Genomic DNA, 27,168 nt, shown 5'->3' on the forward strand with positions numbered 1-27,168 from the left:
CGGATCATCAGGTCACAAATAACAAAAGCAGTGATATAATAAGCTACAGTTTATTGCATTAAAAGCTCGAGTAGAATTAGAGTCAAACGATCGATAACATCCTCCACAAATATAAAATAATATTTCATCCTTCAGCAGTGACAGTTCCATATTCAACAGCCATACATGTAAGTTAATTGTAACAATAGATCATGTATTGCCATGTACGAGAATTTACTGGGACAAATAGAGTAGACTTATTTTTATCATTGTGCCTTCTTCATTTTACGAGGAAAATGATTGATACCACAAAGTATAATAATACACTATGCACCTGTTAACGTCGTTTGGGTTATTCGTTGAATGAATAGCGAAAAAAAAACAATTCTCTGGATTTAAGGAAATTTTTAGTGTTCGATTAAAGGATTTTCTAAATAATTCCAATAAAATGGCTCTATCAAAGAGAGGAAAAAGAATATGTAGGTAACAGAAATAGAGAATACACGTTATTTTCAGTTCCACTATTAAAACAATAAAGTGATTGGTCAATCATTCTTAAAGTCTGAATTCATTCTCCATTGGTAAATGGAAATTTACAAAATGGCACACCTTCAAACCTATACACCAAATATATTCCAACAAAAGGTGTAAGACATATATTTGCCTGAAAAATCAAAGGATATCGTAGAAATTGGATTCAAGAAATTCGTTTTCGGCCTTATTTGACATATTAATGTTGTCAAATATCAAATGGAGGATTATTAGAAATAACGGGACTTCTTTAATACTGCCACTGGTACATCAACATTATAACGTTTACTTATGAAGGAAATATTCTCGGTTAACAAAAGCTGAAAAGTGTTGTCTTAACATTATTTCCATGGCGATGTTAACTACTCGCTTGTGACTATAAAGACAGTTTATAGGGACATAACAATACAAAATTAATTTAATGTGTTAACAATATAGCAACAACTCTCTACGGCAGATTGGTCAAAGCGGTGTCCTAGCAGCACAAATATGTAACAACAGTTAAATCCAATAATACAAGGAAAACCCAACATATTAAAAACACTTTTAACATGATCTATTAAATATTACTAAGAATATATCTTATATATATATAGCCAAATAACACACAACTTAGTAACTCACACCAACATTGTATAAATGTTATCTAAATTCACATAGTGTCTAAAAATAGAAATATATCAGTTTTGATTAATGAGGTCAATGCATGCGGTAATGTTTTAATTGATATTTTATTATATATTTCACTCCAATAATATCATCAAACATTTGGGGCCATATTTATTAGACCATCTCAAGCTCAATCAAGAGCATCAAAACTAAAGTTTTATTACAAAAATTGTTGTTAACTTAAATAAAACTTTTTTCTCCAAAATTACCATGAAATAAGATACACTCACTGAATTAGAATATTAATATAAAACGTTATTATCGGACAAATTTGGGATAAGCACAAATCATGAATTTGGGCACAGATACGTTTTCATGAATATGGCTTATAAGGTCAAAATGATGATCTGTCACAAAAAAAAACGGGGCAGTGAAAAATGAATCGAGAAATAGATCAGATTGGTCACAAACAGTTCAAACTTTTGATCAGAGACTACAAAAAACTGCAATGCTGTGTCCCTGCTTGTATCTACTACATCAAAATCGTCAGATTTTCCCATAAGTATGACATGGAAATACATACAGTATAACTTGTCTGAACCGAATGTCATCAGGACCAGATTATTTGCCCGGTAACAATAAGTTACCGGATTACAAGTTTTGATAATCATAGATTAAATAGAAAGATGCCATATAATTACGGTATTTTCGGAGTATAAGTCGCGACTTCCCTCCCCTGAAAATCGGGAGTGCGACCTATACACCAGTGCGACCTATACACCAGTGCGACCTATACACCAGTGCGACTTATACAGTAAGCCGGAATACATAGGGATCCGTATGTGACAAGAGCTGGTTTTGACAGGTTACACCGTTATCAACAAAAACACTTAAAAACAAAGAAAAAGGTAGGTTGATAAGAAAACGAAATTTGAACAAAAATATCATCACATTTAATTTCGAATCTAACGCAATATAATAATATATAGTTTGTATTTGTGTAAGTTTATAGGACTTGAGTGTGTATTCAGAAGTTGAGACTGGGTGTTTCATAAAGGGGAAATTGGCACCAACCAGTATGGTACGCAAGGTCTATTGAGCAAGAAGTTGTCTGACAAACAGTAAAAGAGACTTAATTAACACAGGCAATAACAAGTGGAATGCTAGGAGTACAATATTAAATAGAGTTAGGATTAGCTATATAGAGATCACACAATGCCTAGTACATCTGGTAGAAGAACTTATATATACAATATACAAACACTACCTCTCCAGAACTACTAAACTTATATTGGCGGTATATCACCAATACATATCCTTTCAGGAACTTATAAGAGTTACAATCCTTCATTTAATATAAGAAATAAATAGTTCTTTCCATGTAATTACAATTACGTTTTAATAAAAATAGGCTGCTTTGAATGTTCAAAAAAGATTTGATTTCAGTGCAGAACTTTACAAAATATGAGATACATGTATAAAAGAAAATTTAAAGAGTCAGAGTCTATGTGCATAAGTTAAAGATTTAAAATCATAATCTTTCTTACCAAAAAGCACTTTATTTAGTATGTAGAATTGTTAGGTCAAGCCACAATACTGCTAGGATAAATGCGAAGGAAACACCGTTATAATACAAATTAAAAACTACCAATATCAATATATTACTAACTACACTAGAACTACTTATGCTTTAAATATGAAGCTGCATAACCAATTATTTCAATGCAATTAACAATTAATTAACTTAAAATCAGACATTAATCTTAAATAGTTAATTTCATGACAGCTTAAAATCATACCTATCCTGCATAATTCTTTATATTATTTGATTATTGGAGTTTGACCAAACTGAAATTTAGACCATCTGAAATATATACATATTATACATGCATGACACATATAAAAATAAGGGACACTTGTTTCAAGAGTTTTTTTCAGAAGATATCTTGATAAAATTATCATTTTTTCCAAAGGAACATCCATTAGATATACCAGTACAATGGATTTTAATTAATATTAGACTTCATAATTGGACTCAATGTTCAATTTGATAATGTGTTAAAATGATAAACTGCATAAAGTTGGTAGACTGTATATAGTAAACTAAATGCATAGGCAAACCAAAATGGTTAAACAGTGGTAATGGAGTGAAATATTGCACTGGTTATTTCAAATTATATATTCTATGACAACTAGAAACTTTGGTGCCTGAAAATTATTACTTTCATCTTTCAGAATTAGATTACGTTTAAATATGAATGTAAAGTCTTATCACAACCGTCTTACAACCACGATTATTAGCTATAGCTTCACTTGACTAGTTTTATCTTCATTTGCAGAGAAAAAACTCTTCTAAATACACATTCCGGTTACAATGTTGTAAATTCTTCACACACTTTAGCATTATGATCAGTTTAAGTGTATGAAATAAATAAACACTAACAAACATTTAAAGTAAAATTTTTAAAAGTGGAAAAATTAGAATTTTAACTATAATCTATTTGTTTAGTGTTGTCTTTTTAAGTTAATTTTTGAGCAATTTTTTTTTTATTTTTCATGAATTTAATGCTATCTACAACTCAAATAAAAAAATGCATCCAATATATCAAAACAAAGCATACATTTTTCTTTTCTTTTTCCTAATCAGTTTCAAATTGAATCTATCATGTTTACTGCATTCAACTTTTCTTGATACTTCTCAACTTTATATTTTCAACTTCAGCACACACCATGCATATAGTCTTTTTTTATATATATTTTCTAACATGATTAAGAACAATGAAAAAAATATTCAGAAAGCATAAAATGAGATAGCTTATTAGCCATCTGGTATGGCTTAATTTAGGCCGTAATGGCAAGGTACAACACAATATATGGATAATAAATAAGCATTTGGTGTCACTAACTTAATCTGATAATAACAACCTGAATGAAATGAAGTGAACTGCAGTGTAAAAATAAATGGCGAAAATGATCTACTATTTGATTATAACATATTTACAACCAATGCATCTACAAAATGAAAAAAAAAGATACTATATATCCTATAACCCCTTTGTTTTCGAACATTCACAATTTCTTTTAAAACAACCTAAGATAATATAAATATATATAATATTGTGTGTACATCAATCTTCTTGTTTTACATTTTTGTTTCATATAAATGTTTGTAAGTTTACTGGCAGAAAATACTCTTTGTTAATGTTGAAAAGTCAAACAAAAATCCTTGAGACAGGTAGTAAATTACCCGTACAAACATAATGATGTTTCAGTTCGGAAAAAAGACTATAGATGTCAGACTAATTAGTAATAACTTTTAACGATGTACACATAAGACTATTGATGAACTATAAACATCCTGAAATCGACAAATAATTTTCAAAGCAAGTTGCTAAATCGTTCAAAATATCTCTGAAAATAGCTAAAAATTCCAAATTATATCAATAATTTAATAGAGAAATAATATACAATGATCAAAATTGTCCAAAACAAAAACTTCACTTAATTATAATATAATGAAAAGTTAAAGACACATTTCTGTGTTAACAAGGCAAACAGAAATAATCAACAACTCATCATTTTAGAAAACTATAAACATATGATTTTAAACAATTTAACGAACAAAAATATAATTTTATCGGTGTGCTTTAACAATCCTCATATATATTTCACTGCACCAACAGCATGCACTAGCATAACAAAAGTTATGATGAAATTTCAACCAGGATATTTCTGTCTTTGCATATTAGTTATCTCCCTTGCGGAAAGATAACAAATGTGACGTCATTATTTTTTGATGGGAATTCACATCATTTTCTCATAGAAATATGATGTAATGCAAACACACGACATCAAAATTGATACCTAGTATACCCTCAAGGGAGAAAACTCTAATATTCAAAAACAGAAATTTACAACATATTTGTATGTGCAATGGCATTAAAAATTTCATTGACACATATAATTTTTGTGATAATTGCGATGTACAGCATCTTGGATAGAACTGATATTGATTATTCCTTTGTTTTAACCTCATTTTTTTCATGTTGAAATAAAATCTGTGTTGGCATCTTATTCAACATACAGCCCAAATGTATTCATACAAATTGTAATAATATTTAATCTTAATTAAATAATCCCTTCTTCAGGACATCGATAGGGATAACAAGTTGAACTTTGAGCACTGTTCAGATCTAGTATAATTTTTATAGCACTTTACAGAAATAATTATGCTTTTGTACTTACTAGTACTTTGAAGTAAATTTGTGAGTGTTAGTTGATAAAGTGGCAATAACTTTAACTACAGATGGCAAATTTTTAGATATGAGAAATCTGGTAATACATTTGATTAAAACTAATTCACTTCAGGCTAATTTGTCTTATTAAGTTAATTACAGAAAGGAAACAATTGTTTTGCCAAATTCATTTTTTGTGTGACATATTGCTCAGCCCTTTGGAAATAAATACTTCAAATTGTGAAAATAACCTTCTAAATGGAATTAGTTTACTAATATATATATTTTAGAGAGAAATGCATAAACCAATTTATAACATAAAATACTTAAATTAGAATTCTGCTAATTGTAAGCAGATTCATACATGTATACTTCATGCCTAAGCTGATGCCATGAATATAAAATGAAATGTGCTAAATTGTAACTGCCATTGAATAAAATTCTTGAAATATGTTCAATATTGAATATGAATGATTATTTCAAAATATACCATATAGTTAGCATAGATAGAAGGTCACTTAAAACTTTCCGGTCAGAAATAGTATGATATTATAGCAGTTTCAATTTTAACGCTTGCTGTTATTGATGTCCTTTCTAAATTGTTCGTACATTTCAGCCAGGACCGATAGTCTTTACTTACGCCCTATATTGTTCTTTCCGTGGACAGCTCCTGGTCACTTTTTCTTAGTTAACAAATTTTCAGTTTTAACACTTACGAACTAGTCCTCGTCCTCGCTTAGGTAAGGATTAGAAATCATTCGAATGATCGCTTTCATCATGGCAGCAGCCGCTAAAGCAGCGTACGGACCCCATTCTTTGTTCCTCGTGCCGTCCCCGTAATCCGCTATGCCCCTGATGAACATGAAGCTGTCCTTTCTGTTACCTACAATGGATTCTAACACCTGGTCGAATTCGGTGTCAAAACACATGATACCGTGGCGATTGACAAAGTCCATTCTCGTCTGCTCGGACCTGTTAAATCGTCCGGAGCCTATGGGGCTGAATCGGATGGTGGGACTTCCTTGATTGACATCCATTTCACTGTCGGGCGCTTCAGGATGCTGCACTTCGATAACGTTATCATCACCAATGCCCATATAAAGACGGTCACTCTCGGGAGGAGGACGGTTGAAGTCAGCCTCCTGGTTCTTGAGTATTTCCAGCCCCTGTGTGATATAGCCCTCCCACGGGATTTTCTCCGGTCGCCTCTTGATTCTGTCCTGTAGTTTTTCTACTACGCGTTGAAGATCCATCTCCCGCGGCGAGTAAGTCTTCATTTTGAACTGAACGTCGCCTTGTTTGTTACGTAGTACCTTCTCGCAGTAATAGTATATGTATCCCTTGGAGTCACAGGTTGAGATGACAATGTCTCCTAAACGCACGTGTTTGTAATAGTCAGTGTAATGAGGTACGCCTCCAGCGATTCCTACCACAAACACATGCTCGATATTCTGGAATGTTCCTGAAACAAACAATGCATATCATTAGAAGAGAATGTGCTATTCTTCAAACATATGTCTGTTGCTATGATAGTTTTATGCATATTTCTAATGAGGAGAGTCACCAACTTATAGTTATAGTCAATAACTACAAATTTTCTTTGACTTTGTGCTAATGGTAACAGATCTAGAATGTCAGCACTCATCAACCAGCTTGCCATTCAGTCCTCCTTCAAGGTATGATTTTTTTTATATATACAGTGACTCTGTGATAATCTGGATGTCTAATAGTTCAGAAAACTCACATTCTGGATAAAGGTATCAGGAAACAGATAAGTTGTTGATTATATAAGCACACAAAATTCATCAGTTCAGAAAATTCTCAAACCCTATGGTTTGGCATTGGAATTTATGTAAGTTTTCAGATTATCGAGGGGCCACTGTAAGTTATTGAAATAAAGAGCATCAGGATAGATAAGAGTTCTGATATTTCAAGGAACCAAATTTCTCTCAAAGCAAATTTTAACAATAACCAGAAATGTCTGTGTAACAGAAATGCCCCCTCTCTCCATATATCAAATCGGATTGGGATTAATAAGGACAAGACCAGACAGGATGGGAAGGGAGTCATGATAACTCTAAATTCCTGATTTCCTGTCAATAATAGTGGCATAAAGATAGTTGGTAATATATCGAGATCTGTTGGATGTTCACGTCCAAGTTGATATCATCAAACAAGAAATAGTGTAAAGTAAAACATGGTTATAACGAACCTCTGGGGACCAACAAAATAATTTCAGTATAAGCATAGTTTCTTAAACACATATTTTAGGATTCTTGGCAGTGAACGAAAATTATTACGCTATAACCATGAATACATTGTAAGCGTGTTCGTTATATGTTTTACTGTATATTGAATGTAAATGAGAGTCAACTTACCAAGTAGTCTGGTAGTTGTGTTTCCTGAAGAGATCTGAGCAGCCCTGGCATGTCCTATGGCCGGCAACTTTGTGGACACCACACGATGTTCTCCGATGTATCCCATAGTGTATACATTGGACTCTCCTGATGAAGACATGATAAGTTAGACTGATGTATTCATCCACATTGAGGCAACATCTCCCTAACATTGTCTTCATTTGAACACATAAGGGTTGATTGATTGATATGTATGGTATTATATAACACATCCATTTCCACATGTCTCATCAACGCAATGATAAATTGCCACACTGATATTACTTGGCAAATAAAAGTTAAAATAGATAAGATCCTTTCAAGCCCTAACTTTCACTTACCTTCAATTAAATGCACACTGACAATATGAAAACCATGAAGGTTTTTTTAATTGATATTTTTTGCATATGATTTATGGCTTATTTTGTGAAATAATTTTCTGAAAGGTAATTTATATTTGGTCCTCTTAAACACTTCTTTAATATCCCCCGCCCCCAAATCCAAACACCAGGGCGCTTATTGCATTGAATACAGCCTGGGTAATGAGCATAAAACCATTTGCACTTATCTTTCAAACAAGAGAGGCCTATGGGCCTTAACGGTCATCTGAAAAATCATTTCAACAAATTATAACAAGAGGGAGGGAAAACAAATATTTGGTGAAATAGAAACCGAAACAACAGTGTTTGGCAGAGTCACAATACAAAAACTTTAATCATTCCCTTTAAATTTTTCAAATTCTATTGATGTTTTTTTGATACTACTAGCTTTTTTCAAAACAAATTCCTCATGGAACTTCTCCGGCATGGCACACGATTCTCCTTGATTCCCATAGTGTATACATTGGACTCTCCTGATGAAGACATGATAAGTTAGACTGATGTATTCATCCACATTGAGGCAACATCTCCCTAACATAGTCTTCATTTGAACACATAAGGGTTGATTCATTGATATGTATGGTATTATATAACACATCCATTGCCACATGTCTCATCAACGCAATGATAAAATTGCCACACTGATATTACTTGGCAAATAAAAGTTAAAATAGATAAGATCCTTCGAGCGCCTAACTTTCACTTACCTTCAATTAAATGCACACTGACAATATGAAAACCATGAAGGTTTTTTTAATTGATATTTTTTGAATATGATTTATGGCTTATTTTGTGAAATAATTTTCTGAAAGGTAATTTATATTTGGTCCTCTTAAACACTTCTTTAATATCCCCCGCCCCCCCCAAAAACGCCAAGGCGCTTATTGCATTGAATACAGCATGGTAATGAGCATAAAACCATTTGTACTTATCTTTTAAACAAGAGGCCCATGGGCCTTAACAGTCATCTGAAAATCATTTCAACAAATTATAACAAGAGGGAGAGAAAACAATATTTGATGAAATAGAAACCGAAAAACAACTATGACTCGTTTGGAATTTTCAGAGTCATTAGACCAAAGAATTTTATGACTCGTAGCGTTTTTGAAGGAATTTTCAAAATCTTAGATTTTCCCTATAGCGTTTTTGGAATTTTCCCTGCCCAAGGGGGGTCAGAGTAACCATTTATACAAAATCTGTTCCCCTTTCCCTAAGGAGTTTCTGGCCAAAATTGGTTAAAAATCATTAAGATATAATTGACCTGAGTTAGCGATTTAAAGTGTAAAGTTTATGCCACGGCGAACAAAAAAGGATGGTGCATGATGACTTTTGGTCATCTTGACCCTTCGGGCCAGAAGGACCTTAAATGATAATTGTCTAAATATTTTCCATTAATTTTTATTAACTGTCTAAAAATTTACCCTTCAGTTTTGAATTCAAACATTTACAGTCTCATGATATTACATCTGTTTTGAATTTAACATTGATCAGCCTATAATATTACCTTCAAATTTAACATTGACCAGCCTATAATTATATTACCCTCAGATTTGAATTTAACATTTACCACGGTCTGCCAAATATTACTTTCAGATTTGAAATTCAACATAGTCACCAGTCTTAATATTACCTTCAAGTATTTGAAATTTACGCACTACACTGGCTATAACTTATTACCTTCTGATTTGAATTTCAACATTTACCAGTCAATTATTTTACCTTCAGATTTGAATTCAACTTGACCAGCCTATAATATTCCTTCATTCAAACATTTAAAGTCTATTATATTACCTTCAGATTTGAATTCAACATTGACCAGCCTATAATATTACCTTCAAATTTGAAATTAAACATTGACCAGCCTATAATTATATTACTTCTGATTTGAATTCAACATTTACCAGCCTATAATATTACTTTCAGATTTGAATTCAACATTGACCAGTCATATAATATTACCTTCAGATTTGAATTCATCATTGACCAGTCTATAATTAATACCTTCAGATTTGAATTTAAACATAAGTGGTTTTATTCTCCATCATGGCGTCAACAGCTAGTTTCTCCCGTAGTTAGCTGTTATAAATGGCTATCGTAGGTTGTTGGTTTGGCCGCAATGGTAAGGCATCTGTTTGACGCATCTGGACCTCTGCCCAAGGTTAAATATCAGAAATTCTTGTTATCAGTGAGATCAACATTGCAAGTCATAACTCAAAGTAATTCATCTTTATTAGGAATAGCCCAAATTTATCATAGAATAGTGTTATTCAACAAACAGATAAAAATATTAGTCTTAACATATATCTTATAATTCTCAGATTTGTTGAGGGGGGAATCATTGGGGGGGGGGGGGGGGGGGGGGGGGGGGGGGGGGGGGGGGGGGGGGGGGGGGATGGGGGCATACGGTTTGTAGTATACTACTTTACAATACTGTTTTCTATATGTATGATGAGAAATTAAATGATGGTAAATTAAGAATAATATTTCATATAGTCGCTAAGCTTTATTAGGAACTTATTGCTGTAAAAATTTGAAAATGGTCCGAGGAATAAGAGATAAATATTTATTCATAATATAATGTGCATATGAAGGATAAAGAGATATTCTTATCTCTCATGATCAGGTTACACAACAAGTTTTTATTCCCATCTCCTGTGGCCCTGGGGTAGAACATCCCTGTCCTTAAATTTCATTATCCCAGATGCATAATGTAATCAGCATATCATGATACATATACTCACCAAGGCGTACTTATCTTCCAACATGTGGTCGTACGACACTCTTTCCTGTCTTCGACCCTCAACGTACCAAGTCTCGTTGTTTCAATTCTGATAATTGCTGCATTACCAACCATCTCATCAGCAACATACCATTCCTATTAAATAAACATGAAAAATAAATCATCTACTTTAATCCACACATGTAGTATATGTTCATGATAATTTTCGTATCAACACAATTCATGTCCACGATCATTTCCGTATTATGGACATGCAATCAACTCTTTTCTCATATAAATTCAAAATTCTCATATTTACAGAATTGGTATGTGAAGGAGACAACCAACAGTCCCAGGGTCCTATATATATGATGAGGATGGATGTCGAAGTGACAAACAATAGTCATTTGCTGTAAAACTTCTGAAAAGCCTGAGGTTTTATAATTCTTTATGACCCTATGGTTAGAATATCTCTAATACTGTATTAGAATTGGGTTGTCCGTTGTCTGTCTGTATGTCTGTCTGTACTGGTCATGTACACACAACATTTGTCCGGCGAATTCCTCCTAAACATTTGTATGTACCCTGAAAGTTAATTTTTTGAATGAAATTTAGTACAGATACAAAATCTGTTATACAAAATCTGTTCCCTTTCCGCATAAAGATATTTTAGACCAAATCTGGTTGAAATTCTTTCCAAACTTTGTGACTAGTAGCGTTTTAAAGAATTACCAAAATTTCCCCTATTGGGCCCCGCCCCTCCTGCCCCAGGGAGGTCAGAGTCACCATTAATACAAAATCTGTTTCTCTTCCTCTAACAATGTTTCTTGCCAAATTTGGTCAAAATCCAATAAAAACCTTATGACTAATAGCGTTTTGAAAGAATTTTCCTGTATTTCCCCTATTGGGCCCCGCCCCTCAGGCCCAAGGGGGGTCAGAGTCACCATTTATACAAAATCTGTTCCCCTTCCCCTAAGGATGTTTCTGGCCAAATTTGGTTAAAATCCATTAAGAACTTTTTGACTAGTAGCGATTTAAAGGAAAAGTTTACGCACGACGGACAGCGCACAACGAAGGAGGGTGAATGATGACAATAGGTCATCTTGACCGTTCGGGTCAGATGACCTAAAAAGATATCTGCTAAATATTTTCCATTAATCAACCTGTCTACAACTTTACCTTCAGATTTGAATTCAACATTGACAAGCCTATAATATTACCTTCAAATTTGAATTAAACATTGACCAGCCTATAATTATATTACCTTCAGATTTGAATTCAACATTTACCAGTCTATAATATTACCTTCAGATTTGAATTCAACATTGACCAGTCTATAATATTACCTTCAGATTTGAATTCAACACTGACCAGTCTATAATATTACCTTCAGATTTGAATTTAACGTAAGTGGTTTTATTCTCCATCATGGCGTCGACAGCTAGTTTTTCCCCGTAGTTAGCTGTTATAATGGCTATCGTAGGTTGTTGGTTGGCCGCAATGGTAGGCATCTGTTTGACCATCTGGACCTCTGCAAGGTTAAATATCGAAATTCTTGTTAACAGTGAGGTCAAACATTGCAAGTCATAACTCTAAGTAATTCATCTTTATTGAAATAGCCCAAATTTATCAAGAATGTTTATTCAACAAACAGATAAAATATTAGTCTTAACATATATCTTATAATTCTCTCACACATACGGTTGTAGTATACTACTTTACAACTGTATGTATGAGAGAATTATAAGCTGTAAATTAAGACAAATATTTCATATAGTCGCAGCTTTATTAGAACTTATTGCTGTAAAATTTGAAAATGGTCTAGGAATAAGAGAAAATATTTATTCATAATATCATGTGCATATGAAGGATAGAGATATTCTACCCTCATGATCAGGTTCACAAAAGAGTTTATTCCATTCTGTGACCCTGGGTAGAACATCCCTGTCTTTAATTCATATCCAGATACATAATGTAATCACATATCAGATTACATTAACTCACCAGTCTTATCTTCCAACATGTGTCGTACAACTTTTCCTGTCTCGACCTCACGTACCAAGTCTCGTTGTTTCAAATCTGATAATTGCTGCATTACCACCATCTCATCAGCCCCAACCATCCTATTAATAACATGAAAATTATCATCAACTTTAATCCCACATGTAGTATATGTCATGATATTTTCTATCAACACATCATGTCCACATCATTTCCTAATATGACATGCAATCAACTTTTTCTCATTAAATTAAATTCTCATATTTACAGAATTGGTATGTGAAGGAGACACCAACAGCCAGGGTCATATATATTTATATGAGGATGGATGTCGAAGTGACACCAATAGTCATTGCTGTAAAACCTCTGAAAGCCTGAGGTTTTATAATTCTTTATGACCCTTGGTAAGAATATCTCTATACCGTATTAGAATTGGGTTGTCCGTCTGTCTGTCTGTCTGTACACACAACTTTGTCTGGCGAATTCCTCCTAAACTGCCCGACAGATTTTGATAAAATTTGGTACCCAGAACCCTGACATAAATGGGAGTTAAGTAAACTAAATAGGGTTCTGCAATGTCCCCTTTTAATGGTGTTATTTGTAAATTTGTGCAGCGGAAGGTATTAGTCGACCACTCTGGCGACAGTTCTAGTGATCTTAAAACCTTCACTGACCTGATTAGATCTTCTACCTCGAGCACATTAGGATACGCCGACTCGAGGATATGAAGCATCTTCTCTCTCACGATCTCCTCCACAGGTCTCGTGTCTTCCTTGTTTAGTCCTGGAAACAGATTTGTCATCGTTAACACCTGTACATTTTTTGAAGATATATTCAGAATTTTAAATAACCTTTCCAAAATCTTATTCAAACACTTTTCGCTGCATATTGAGTGTCTGGAGATCATTTTCTTTCCTTTAAGATTATTGTCAAAAACTGCATTTAATAATGTCTTGAATAAAAAACTATGAAATATAATAAGTCAGTAACAGGCTCTTTCAAATTTTTAAAACCAAGACAAAATCCTTGAACCAAGAGAAAGTATTAATTTACTGTACATGGTGAAGCAAATCTGTTTAAAATCTTTAAAAAATAGTTCAGTACATGTACATATATAAAACACTGTATATATGTGAAATAAAAAGGTACATAAGTGAAAACTGAAAATACATGTACAAGTTAAATATCAAAATCTTTCTGTGAAATCACAAGCATCAAACTTAAAGGTGAGAAACATTTAACTTCATGCAGTGCTGCAAAAAAAAATAATTAAAACATGCAAAAAACAAATTATTTAGAACTGTATGGGTAAACATGATGAATTATATACAAGTTATCAGTGATGTAAACATCAACTAGAAATCTTCATACAACATATCTCAACCTCCATATGAAATCCGATTGGGACATGATGTTACTGGATGGATGGGTAACAGTGATAATACTTCCTAAGTGAAGCATGGAAATCAATATATCAAACCTTGTAAAGAGCTAAAGCACACTAACAAAGTTGACTTCTATTTCAAAATCAGCTTTTAACATCAGTATTTCTTCCTCTTCTTATTTCAAATTTTCATTAATTTGATATCAAATGCAGTTTATTTTATTACTTAAGTTAGGAGTTATCTCCCTTGATGCTATATTTGCAGCCCTAAATTTTGAGCAATACCTAACATTAATCAAGATACAGTGAATGACTAACACAAGACAATGAGAATACAAATACAATACAACATGCACACACATCCTATATATTAACCCCTGAAACTCTAAAATGAACCGTTCCAGCTTAGTTTTAGAAGAGTTCAAATGTATCATCAGGGGGAAATATTTTCCATATCATGCTGACTTTGATCCAAAGACCACAATACATGTACTTTGACAGTACTGTGTTACACATATTTTTCACAAGACACTTTCAACTTTGAAAGATTTTGCCTTGCATTTTCATATTAATGTTAATCAAGATCTATTTTACAAGGTCTCAATTTACATACACCTCCATACATATTCATTTGCAGGCTATTGGGAATATATATATCCATGCAAATGATTTTTAAACTAGATGTCACCATACTACATCAAATGTTGCTTCTTTTTTTATCAATGTAGTTATGCACATAACATATGTATATAATCATTAACAAATCATAAAGAATGAATAAGAAAAAACGTAAGTTTCAGCCTCGGTACCCATTTAACTTTACCAGTTCAGTATATATATAATTTGTAAGTTCAGCAAGTCACTTCTCGAGAACATAGCCATCCACTTGTTTCCTAATTCATAAACATTCTTCATTATAAAGTGTTACATTTATAATTAATGGGTAAATGGGTAAAAATGGAATACTTGAGACAGTTAAAAGTTTTCAAAATCATTATCTATATAGTGATGGAAATTAGTGATGTTCAGCGACATTTAACACATTAATATATTTTGATATTTTGATGTGATTATAGCTACACTCCCAAAAGCTGTGCCTCTTGCCGAACTAATTGATGTTTGAAATAAATAACTTTATAAAGATACAGTGGTCAAGAGTGGAACAATCAAGATTGGTCGTCCCATTCATTCCAATAACTCTTATTCACCCCTGAAAATTTATAATGAACTGTTCCAGGTTTTGAATTAGAAGAGTTCAAATGTGTCTTCAGGGGTGAATAATAACTTTATAATAATCCATGTTTCAAATAAAATTGTCTCAATCATAGAAGTATTTTGATTTTGGGACACTTTTTTTTTAATACTATGGTAATTTTAATTTTTTGTTTGTTTGTTTAAGCAAATGCAAGTACTCCACTATATTATTAATAATAATTATGCTTTAACATATAATTCGATAGTTCAAAAACAGTAAGGGCTATATATAGCTACCTTGAATAATACCACTCATGATTGATCAATGTATCTTCAAACTGAAAACCAATTGTGTAACATTCAAAGTGGGGGTGGAAATCAAAGTCACTCTTTAACATTCAATGTGATGATCATATATCTCAAATGGTTATATATTTAGTAATGGAAAACTGTATTTTACTGACAATTTAACTAACAAACACTTTTCAATGCACTTTTCAGTTGGTTATTTTTTCCCCCCGGAGGGTAAAAAATTCAAGGATTTGGATTTTAACAAATCCATAATTTGACTAAAAGGTTAGCATATAATACATTCATTTCTCAATTTTCCATGGATCAAATGTTTGTGGACATATAGCAAATTGCTGCAAAATTGCACAAGTATTTGGCTATATGCTATCCCATATTTGGTAAATTAATCAATATATATCTAACAATTTTATAAATTAATTGCTGCATAAGAAAGATAATATATATCATTGAAATATTTGAATAGAAATCTCTTTTGTTTTTAATACCTTTTTCCAGTCTCTATTATATACCCATCTTTGAGATATCATTAAAAAGAAAAACACAACCATTAGATATATTTGTACAGAAGAAATATCTATGCCTGTGTTCCTATATTAAACCACAGAAGATCTTGTCACTTGACCAGGCTTCATCAACTCTACAGATGATCAAAGCAGTTTGGCAATTAATGCTTTGACCCTAGACACCTGATCCAGTCAAATTTGAGACTTGTATTATTAATAGGCGAAAATTCAAGAATTTGAAAAAGTCTTAAAATTTAAGCCTTGATAACGTCAAATGAGTTTATAAAAAGTGCCATTTTCGGCACTTTTTTATATTTTATTTATCATTTTTAAAAACTTGTCGTGAATGACTTAAAGGGCACAGACTTCAATTAACACTTGAGTAAATTGTATTCGTGGAAGAAAAAGAGTAATGTGTGCATTTTGACACAAATGACAAGTTCACATGTACGTGTACCGTAGATATGGATGATTTTAGCCTTACCGAACAAGTCTGCTGTGGTTTGATATAGAATCATACAGATTTCAAATCCAAGTGCCTCTCAGGTAATACACAGTACTATTACTTACCAAAAATATCCTCAGCATTTCTCCCTGATTAGCATATAATTAAAATAAGATCTTGATTGAATTTTTGAAGATATTTGAAATGCCTGCTGAGAATGATATGACAGAAATATGACATATGAAAGTACATGTGTGGATGTAACTTTGTTGACAAGAATGGAAATACATTTATATATGTATATGTTTGATGCATATTATATGGGAGAATGTACATGTTCATATGTTGAGGAATTAAAACCAGATTAAAGATGCTCCACCGCCTACAGAGCATAAATGATATTCATTATTTGAACAATAATTGGTGTTTAATCGTGTATATATATGTCTAATTAACACAAAAAATAATATGAAATAATTTATTTCGCCTTTGGTGGATGCACAATCAGTACTTCATTCCATATATAGGATATAGTGACACAGAATATTTTCGGGATGCAATTAATTAGTTTTCATATTTTTAATTTGAAGTAAAATTAGAAGCTCAAACTTTTCAATGGTGGTAATGGTGTAAAGTAAGTAACTTTTGTAACTGAAGAAAAATACTAAATCGTCTTCTCCTGTTTTTGATAGTGAAGAAATAACATTTGTCAGCGGTGGAGCGGAGCATCTTTAAATAAACTGCCTAAGACAATCACTTAACGTCCATAGTTTATTACACGAGTTAATTAAGTTCGTCAAGAATACTTGTCATTTACTGACTGGTATGTTATTACAATAAAGCTCAGTGTACCGTACATGTCGGGACCTTCGACAGATTATATAAGTATCATTTAATTCGTGTACAGTAGCAGGGCCTAAAACATATCTTTTACATCAATATCTGTTCAGTGTTTATATATACAGTGTATGCATTGTTGGGGCCTTGAATAGGTCTGTTGCATCCATGCATGTACATGACTTGTTAATTGCTTTTGTAATTAAACATCTAGCATACATTTTAGTGTACAGTGTCAGGGCCTTCAATAAATTGGTTACAATCATCTAGTGTTGAGGTTTTCAACAGACCTGTTACATTTGTGTACAGTGTCGGGACTTTCAACAAATCTGTTACAAAATCGTGTAGTGTCGGGCCTAGTGTTGGGGACCTTCAACAAATTGTTACAATCATGTACAGTGTCAGGATCTTCAATAAATTTATTGCGTTCGTGTACAATATCGGGACCTTCAACAAATCTGTTACAAAATCGTGTACAGTGTTTGGGCCTAGTATTGGGGACCTTCAACAAATCTTTTACATTTACGTACAGTATCGGGACATTCAATAAATGTTACATTCATGTACAGTGTCTGGTCCTTCAATAAACCTGTTACAAATTTGTGTACAGTGTCAGGGCCTTCAACAGATCTGTTACATTTGTGTACAGTGTCCGGGCCTTTCAATAAATCTGTTAAATTTGTGTACAGTATCATGGCCTTCCAAGAACAGACCTGTTGCTTTTGTGTACAGTGTTGGGCCTTCAATAAATCTGTTACAATCTTTAATTTGGGTACAGTGTCGGGGCCTTCATCAGATATGCTGCATTTGTGTACAGTGTTGGGGGCCTTCAATAAATCTGTTACATTTGTGTACATTATCTGGATTTGCTGCATTAGTATACAATGTCAGGGCCTGTAACAGGTGTTACATGAAATTGTGTGAAAATTTGAACATTTCGGAGAAAATGTAAATGTTAGGGCCCTGTTACATTGATCTTGTGTACTGTATCAGGGCCTACAACAGCTCTTTTATGTGTAATGTAGAGATACCTGCGGATCCAAAGATTGCACAGAAATGTACTGTACCACTTAGAACCATCTGAGGGGTTTTATAAAATTTGCCCACGGGTGACTACAATATTACCAACAATGAAAATTACAATTAGCAAAATTAATGTGAATCTTCTAAGCTGAGAGGATTTCTTATTCAATCCGTCAATCAACATGATATAACCAAGACAAAACAATAAAAATATAAACTATCTACTGTAGGTCATAATTAACTTTCTTTGGTTGTTGTTTGCAGAATCACTTATAAAGTGTACATATTTGAAACATAAACTTGATGTTAAATATAAACACGACAAAAATAATGTTAACTCAAATATGCATACAAATTACATGCATCGTCAAACTTCTAGCTGAATCAAGAAACAGCATGGACAAAAATCTTCTAAAGCACAGAACTAAAATTAATTACATTATTAATATTATATGTATACTATTTATATTTTTTTTTCTTTGCAACCAACCATAAAACTCTCATCAGCAGCAGAAGCTAGCCCCAATCATAAATTCAATAAACTGTCACTACATCTTTGTATAGAGCTAGTTGCCACATATCCCAGCTATTGACCAAACCTACTACACCAATTCAACATCCTAATATATATCTCCTGGCTCTATACTGAAACTTGAACCACAGAAAGCACTTGCATCGCTACTTCATTTTTGTGACGTTTTTCTTCAAGTAAACGGACACTATTACGCACAAAAAATATCTTCCTTATAAGCCTTTTCATGTAAACATGTACGGTATTATAAGACATGGAGACACACTGGACAGGTCTCAAGTAGACACATACAGTAGGAACACCCTAGCCTAATGTTAAAGATCAGGACCCGGCACCATAAAACTATTCTCAGACAGATTTTTTACTGAAGTATATGATTTTACATAGGCTTGAGTAAAAGATCTGTCTGAGAAAGTTTTATGGTGCCGGGCCCTGTTCTTTAGGCACGAATTCGATCTTGAATTTTGAGTAATTACTGACAGTAATTTTGATTCTCAAAGATTTTCCAATAATTAAGACAACTGTTAACACACTTTTTCCTCATTTGTACCAAATATAACGCAAATGTAAGGGTTTTCACACTAAATTAGCTGGGCCTTTTTACCTATTGAGAAAGAAATCAGTCAACTGAGAAGATAATTTCCATAAGTAATCTTAAATTGTATTCAGCGGAAAATTGGAAACATTTTAAAAACTTGGCCTCACAATTCAAAGATGCCATCCCATCCCCCTTACAAACCTGAATCCATATAAGTCGCAGTAAGACAGTATACGTGATGCAACAAAACTTGTTGCTTTCCTTAGGTTTTTAGAGCCAACACTAATTTAGTATAAACTTTTAAGATCTTGGGAGGGGAAGTCACAAAATACTTTTATTAATGAATTGTAAGGAAAATTGGACTTGTGATTTAAATAACTGAGCAATCTCTAGTCAACAAAAAAACCGAACATGCATGAACTGAATACAGGTGTGAAAATGAGATGATATCTACAACGGATAAGATCCAAAGATTTGATTTAAATCATCCATGAAAAATTCAGTCAATTTAAGTCATACTTATGCCAGACTTTCTCCTGGGATAATATTTTACACAATTTGCAGATGAAACAACAATACTGACAATGCAGACGATATCTTACATAAGATGTCAAAATTATAAGTCAATTATACTGAGTTAAGTATAGCTCTCTGCACATCCAATCACATGTACATATATATACAAATTACATATACCTATAGGTTATTCTGCATGAAATCAATGACATTTATAAATAATGTATAATGAAAAGTGGTGCAATTCCATGATAAAACAATTATAAACAAGGAATCACAAAGAACAGAAACTCATAACTCAAATTGGTACAAAGTGCTGGCATATGGTTTCAATAATGTGCACAAGCAATGATAATTGACTCATGACCAAATAAGGATATCACACTATAAACAGAACATATGCGAGGACCTACCTCTCTCCGATAGAACAGTGGAAACTATTCCTTCTGATAACAAGTACATAATTTTAAATCTCAAATTTCTGTCTATGTTTCTCAAACTACCATTTCAAATGGTTGAAGTTTAAAAGTTTTGAAGACATACACCATATTTGAGCCAATAAACATAAATCTTCCTAAAAATGTCTTCCCCTCTTCTTGGTGTCTCGTAGAAAATACCAATAAAATTTTGATGAATTTCTTAAAATCTCTGTTCTTAAATAATTCCTGAATTCTATGAAAAAGGAAAAACCAGGATCAAAGATCTTTCAGTAATAAATAAAAGTCGATAATCAAAATAACAAACAAAGATATCAACTAGAAGTGTCTGTCGGACATATTTATATGCTCACACTCAATACTCCAGGGTTACTACCACTGACTTTTTATCCACCCCTTGACTATATCATGAAAAAATTGAAGGCTTTGTGTGTGATAATAGATGAGACAGGTAGATGGCCATGGGTCCTTTGATGTTCATGTACATCAAAAAGAATTAAAGTAAAAGTACACTATACGGCTTTGAAGTTGGGCATCGCTCTCTGTAAATCTTCAAAGGGAGTCTTTGTAGCCCTATGATTTGTCAGGTTTATGCTCCTGAAAATGCCTTCAGATTTGCTATGATATATATATATGCCAGGGGTGGATATAACGACAGTTATAGTAACCCCTGAAGTATTAAGAATGATATATGCCGCACCTTTGATTATGAAATTATGATTAGGAAAAGTCCCCACAGGACGCACATGGTACTCCATTGGACAGTTACAGGATTTTATTATAAGGTTCAATTCCCATATTTACAATAATATATTCTTATTAGCATAATTATATAAGCTAATCAGTTAACATTTGATGTAAATATCCGTTCCCTCTTTTTATCTTCAGTGAATGCTTAGTGGGTCAAATATAGAGTATTGTATAAATCGTGCGTGTTAAAACTTTAGCTAGTACCTTCTTTTGACTGTATCATTATTGCTACAGACCATATAATATGCACTACAGATTTTGCAAAACGAATTAATAAGGGATTAACCGACTCATTCACCCCTAAACATTCATAATGAACTGTCTCAGCCTTTGAATCGGCAGAGTTCAAATTGTGTCTTCAGGGGTGAATGAGTTTATGCATTTATTTCTCATAATTAATAAAGCAAGTGAAATTATCACTATATAATTGTGTAATGCAGACAATTACTCATCATGCATACATTTTTACAATATCAATTTTGGTAAGACTATATTTGGGTGGAAATATATCTACTAAAATGTTCAAACAACTAGCTAAGAACAGGACCATAACTCTAAGTCATTGACCATAAAAACTTTAATTAATATTTGTAACATTGTCTGCTATTGGAAGTGGCAGACTTGTAAATTAGCTAGACAAAACATGTACATTAATATGTTCACATTCCTGAATTTGATATTTTTCTCTTCAAAATATTAATTGTTAATAAGCTTCCAAAACTTTCTATATTAATTTTAAATATACACATCTAGTTCAAACAAAACTGTTTTTAATACACAAATAAAACCAATAAAAAAATTAAAGTAAAACTAAATCTACAAATGAGTGTCTATATTTCTATCGGTTTTAAATTTAATAATTGATAAAATCTGTGATCCATGTTGATGGATTTTGTGTTAAGTATTGTTCATAATCATAAATAGACAATTCGATCTATTGGTAACGAAGAATTGTTTTGAGAGTGGGTTACTATTTTAAAGATAGACAGTTTGTATGAAATGCAACAGAAATTGTTTTTGAGCAAATGTTGTCATTTCCCCATACAAGGCCATGACAAATATAATGTATGACCCAAAGGGGAGATAATCCTTTAGTAGAAAACAATCAAGTAATGATTAAACTATAATTCAGCAACCTTTGTGAAAAGTTTTGAAAAATAAATTTTATAAACAAAGAGTGTATGAACATTTTTGTTGTCAGATGAGAATACCTTATGTTTCTTTACTAAACAACTGGTGGAATTTATCTGGGTTTTTTTTTCAGAAAGGGATTATATCTATAACTTTAATCGTACAGGCTCTTGGAATTCTAACTACACCTAAAATAAATTTAATTGCCAAAGATAAAGAAAATCTGTTTCTTCACAACTAATAGAAACCAGATCAGCGTCTTCCTGCCGTTTATCATCAGTACAAATAACTCACCTGGACTCAAAGGAGCATCTTCTTCGTCGAGAAGCTTTATCTCCAGATCCACTTTCTTTGCCAGAGTATATTCTGGCCTCTGCATTTGTTTCATACATTTCTTAATAAATCCAACATAATCTGTAATAAATGACATTGATTTGAATCAAGGTGACATTATGTAACAGTAAGGGATATACTACTGAGTTCACCTTGATTTGCGCTCTTCTAAGAAGAGAATTCGAAGTCTTAGAAGATATTGCACTTGCTTTGGAGGACCTCAGAGATGGAAGAGCTTCCAGAAGAGCAACAAATATATATACTACTACTGAGTTCAACTTGATTTGCGCTCTTCTAAGAAGAGAATTCGAAGTCTTAGAAGATATTGCACTTGGAGGACCTCAGAGATGGAAGAGCTTCCAGAAGAGCAACAAAGTGTCTGGAAGTTATATTCTAGAAGTAGAAGGGGGCAAATCGAGTAGACCTCTGGTGTTGATCGAATAAGGTGAAGTTTTATCATACTACTTTACGTAAATCTTCATGATTTATAATTATAATACAATATGTAAACTGTTATATCATAATTTAGATTATAATCTGGTTAAAAAGCAGATCTGTATCCTCACTCCTTTGCTCAAGGATCTGAAAACATCCCATTAAGGGTCACATTCTGGTGACCTTTCAAATTGTCCAATGAAATTGCTACTTCCTGAAATTTGGAAGTGAATTTTAGTAGGCAAAAAACTGTTTGCAAGATCTATCAGAATAATTTTTGTGCATGAATTTATCTCTGCCAACCAACGCATCATAGCTACATGTATATGTAGGTTGGGATGAAATGTTGTTTTCAGTTGATGAAGCTAGATGGAGAAAATGCATTTGAACAGAATTATAAAAGTTCTGCAGTACAAAGGTCACCAGAATATGACCTCTAAAGTGATTTTGTTAGATCCTGTATAAACAAAGTGACACTAAGGATCTGTATTTCAATTAGATTGTTCAGATTTAAATTGCTATTCAGATATTATTAAAATGACATTCTTATCCACTTGTAGGATTAAGACGTTTCATAAGACAAGTTGCACATTTTTCTCAACTCAAACAGCAGAGAATGTCAAAAAAGGGAACTGGACTCCTTAAGATAAATAATTACCTCTGGGGAAATTTTCTGGCTTTACTAATTCCTTGAAAAATTCATACGCTGTTGTCACCTGGTCCAGGTATTCCGTTCCGTCAACATACCAAAACTTCAACCTTCTAGATTCCTAAAACCAGCAGATAACAACTGGACATTAACTGCTCTGTTTTCTTAAAATCTAATACAAATTACAGAAATTACACGACATAATTTGGATGCATTAGAAGATAACATTAACAGTTGTAATGTTTAACAAATTTATGAAATATTGACTACAAGGATAAAGTTTTCAAATTATATATTTTGATGGCCCCAATCAAAACTTACTCTTTACTATTAAAAGTCAACTTTAAATTCAATAATCCTTCAATGAAAGTTTTACCAGGTCCACCGACTTTATTAAGTCATTCACCCCTCAAAATACATTTGAACTCTTCTGTTTTAAAGACAGGAACGGTTCATCATGAATTTTCAGGGGTGAATGAGTTAAGAATGATTATCTATGAAGCTATTTTTCTCATTTTTTTCTATTGTCTTTGCCATGTTTTTGGATTGAAACAAAACAAATTACATACCACCATTCTGTTCTCAGTTTTCTGGTCGACAAGGAAACAGTTAAATCCTATTTGTAATTGGGGTCGGGCAAGGTCTACATCATCACCTGAAACATTCAATATCTTTTCTTTATCTTGTGTTGAATTAAGTACCATATTCGTCCCAATAAGCGCCCATGTCCCTATTAGTGCCCCTCCCCATTTTGAGACTAAATAAAGACTAAAACTATCGAAACTTTGCACTTTCTTTGCAACAATTTCATCATATTAAGCACCTTTTCATTTTTTTTAAAATGCCCTGGGCGCTTATTGAGTCGAGTAAACGATCAAAACTTTGCACTTTACTTTGCAATAATTTCATCTTATTAAGCACCTTTTCATTTTTTTTCAAATTTTAAAATGTCCTGGGATCTTATTGGGTCAAATACAGAATATGCATGTACATGTACATATGAAATTGTATATTGTTTACAGCGAGCTGGAACAGATTAGATATTTTATACACATGAAATAATACAGTAAATTAATACATTTTATCAACGGCAACTGCTACAAAGTTCGGGTAAAATATGGTTTAATTTAATTTCCCTACACGTAAATAGACTCACCTTCCGCCTGTTTGTTTACTACAAGTCCTGCATTTTTCCCACCGCCGACGTGCTCCACACTATCATCTAGACCCATGTCAAGCTTTTTTCTCTTCTCAATTCTGATATGTGTTGTTTTCCCCTTCTTGGATGGGGTCATGACAATCTCTGTAACAACAGCAAAAGAATTGAAGTGCTAAATAAACTGTTTACTATATCAGGGGTTTCAATATCAGGCGGTACCCGGTACTTTTTGCCGGTTGAACCTAGCTGTGGTACCGCCTGATTTGGGCTTAATTACATTAGATAGCATACAGATGGTATAGAAAAGTATCCCTGAAATTGCAATTGTACCGCCTCTCCTGTACGATAATGAAACCCCTGCTATATGCTGTAATGTTGTGACTTTATATATAAATATCAGCATATATCCCTACATTCATTAAGTTTATTCAAAATGTGAAGGAGTATAGGTACATCGAGAAGTCGAGACATGTAACATTAAACATATATCCTTAAAGTTTGTTTTATCACCCAGAATGTTTGTTTTTAAGTTATTTTTTTACTTTTCATATATATTTATTCATCACTGCATTGGAAATTTGAACATAAATGGAGATTTACTACAAAGAAAGAATATTAATTAACATCGTATGTTGACTATAGATACATATGCATAGTAAAGAGCCAAGAATCAAAGAGGGAGGGTAAAAACCACATTATCCTGTCAATCATAGTCTATAATGGCATGGAAAGAACTAAATTGCTACCTTCTTTTTCTTCAGCCATCTTGTAGATTTTACTTTCTGAAATAAAAAAAACAGTATCAAATCAGAAAATGTATCATATTTCAGCATCAAATATTCATAAGATTATTTTCTAGCAATATTTTGTTATTTTTGTTATACATTGTACACAACTCTAAAAATCTGAGCTCAGCTAATTAACAATATTGTTACAATGTATGTATGTATTACAATGTTTCAAATGTAAACATTGTATTTTTCAAATTAGCTTCCTGTTAATTCACTCAATCTTGAATTTTAATTTGCTCAATTAACTAATTAGGTAATGTTATTTGCTTGCATTATAGAAAACCAACAGTGTAATAAAATGCCTAAATCAGATGTCTTTATATATACACATGTAAGTAAAAAAGAACCATGTCCATGTATATTCACATGTAGGAACTAGAACATTTGGCCAGTTTAGCCAGGTTCCCATGTTGTAAAGGTCTTGGTTTAAACTTATAAATCATTAAGAATTTAAAGGATTATGCTGGTTTATATACAATCGTCAGGCTTCAGAATCGAAGTTTAACATACTGTTCTGTTACTGAATTAGATAAGCAAAACATAACAACAATAATTTGTATATTAACATATAAACATAAATTTTGAAATTTTCTCACAGATATGACTAAGTACTCTTAACATTTTAGAATCGTAACAGTGACATTTGATTTTTATACGCATATATATGATGTAATGAGTTAGTGATAAAGATCTTCATGTATGCATGACTTGTTATTTTATACATATACATACATGAACATTGTGTGTATATACGGCGAACCCGTTTGTGATATTTAATTTGTGGGATAGTGATATGAATCTAACCAAAATCATGCACATTAAGAGCATGTAGACTTAATTAATATAAGCCTTCTATGGAATGACCCCATCCAGTTCGTATACGTATTGCACATGTACAAATGCACACATGCAGATTTCCATATCCGTTGACGAACTCTTATAATCGAAAGAGGCTACTTCTAATATCATGTCGATATGCTAGATATTATCCAAATGGTATCAATGTTTCAGAAATAGTTATAAAACATAGTAACTGACTTCAGGTAATATTACTATAATCTATAATTATACTAAGGAGAAACTCCGGAAACCCGGCCTATGAATCATAGCAGTCGTGCCCTCATTTTCCCGTCATCGAACTTATTTCAAAAGTATCAAAAAGGAAACCCTGTGCATAGACGATTTGGTTTGTCTGAAACCACTTACTAATATAGTGATCTAAAAACAAGCAATCTTCCTTCCTCTCCTCTCCTCGGCCTAAATATCAACAGGTCTCTCAATCCAAGTGAACGGTACGCTTACTTTGCCGCCATATTACATTCCTTTACCACGCATGCCCAAAGGCAACC

At 32.7% G+C, this 27,168-nt stretch overlaps 1 protein-coding gene across 2 annotated transcripts; it reads right to left on the bottom strand.

Moving 5' to 3' along the window:
• Positions 1-36: 36 nt before the first annotated feature.
• On the bottom strand, positions 37-27,168 carry LOC138321818 (uncharacterized). 2 transcript variants are annotated; one of them, XM_069265798.1, is made up of 13 exons: positions 27,026-27,168; positions 25,775-25,810; positions 25,026-25,172; positions 24,439-24,524; positions 23,879-23,990; positions 22,747-22,866; positions 16,814-16,837; positions 13,525-13,633; positions 12,854-12,972; positions 12,237-12,380; positions 7,733-7,858; positions 1,910-6,816; positions 37-1,875 (listed from the first exon to the last, which is right to left on the bottom strand). In XM_069265798.1, the coding sequence occupies exons 2-12, from the start codon at positions 25,791-25,793 to the stop codon at positions 6,074-6,076; spliced, it is 1,749 nt and encodes a 582-aa protein (XP_069121899.1). In that variant the 5' UTR covers positions 25,794-25,810; positions 27,026-27,168; the 3' UTR covers positions 37-1,875; positions 1,910-6,073. The 2 variants fall into 2 exon arrangements, with proteins under 2 accessions (XP_069121899.1, XP_069121900.1); XM_069265799.1 differs by lacking the exon at positions 16,814-16,837.

The sequence above is a fragment of the Argopecten irradians genome, chromosome 4, assembly GCF_041381155.1.
Source record: "Argopecten irradians isolate NY chromosome 4, Ai_NY, whole genome shotgun sequence".
NCBI lineage: Eukaryota > Metazoa > Mollusca > Bivalvia > Pectinida > Pectinidae > Argopecten > Argopecten irradians.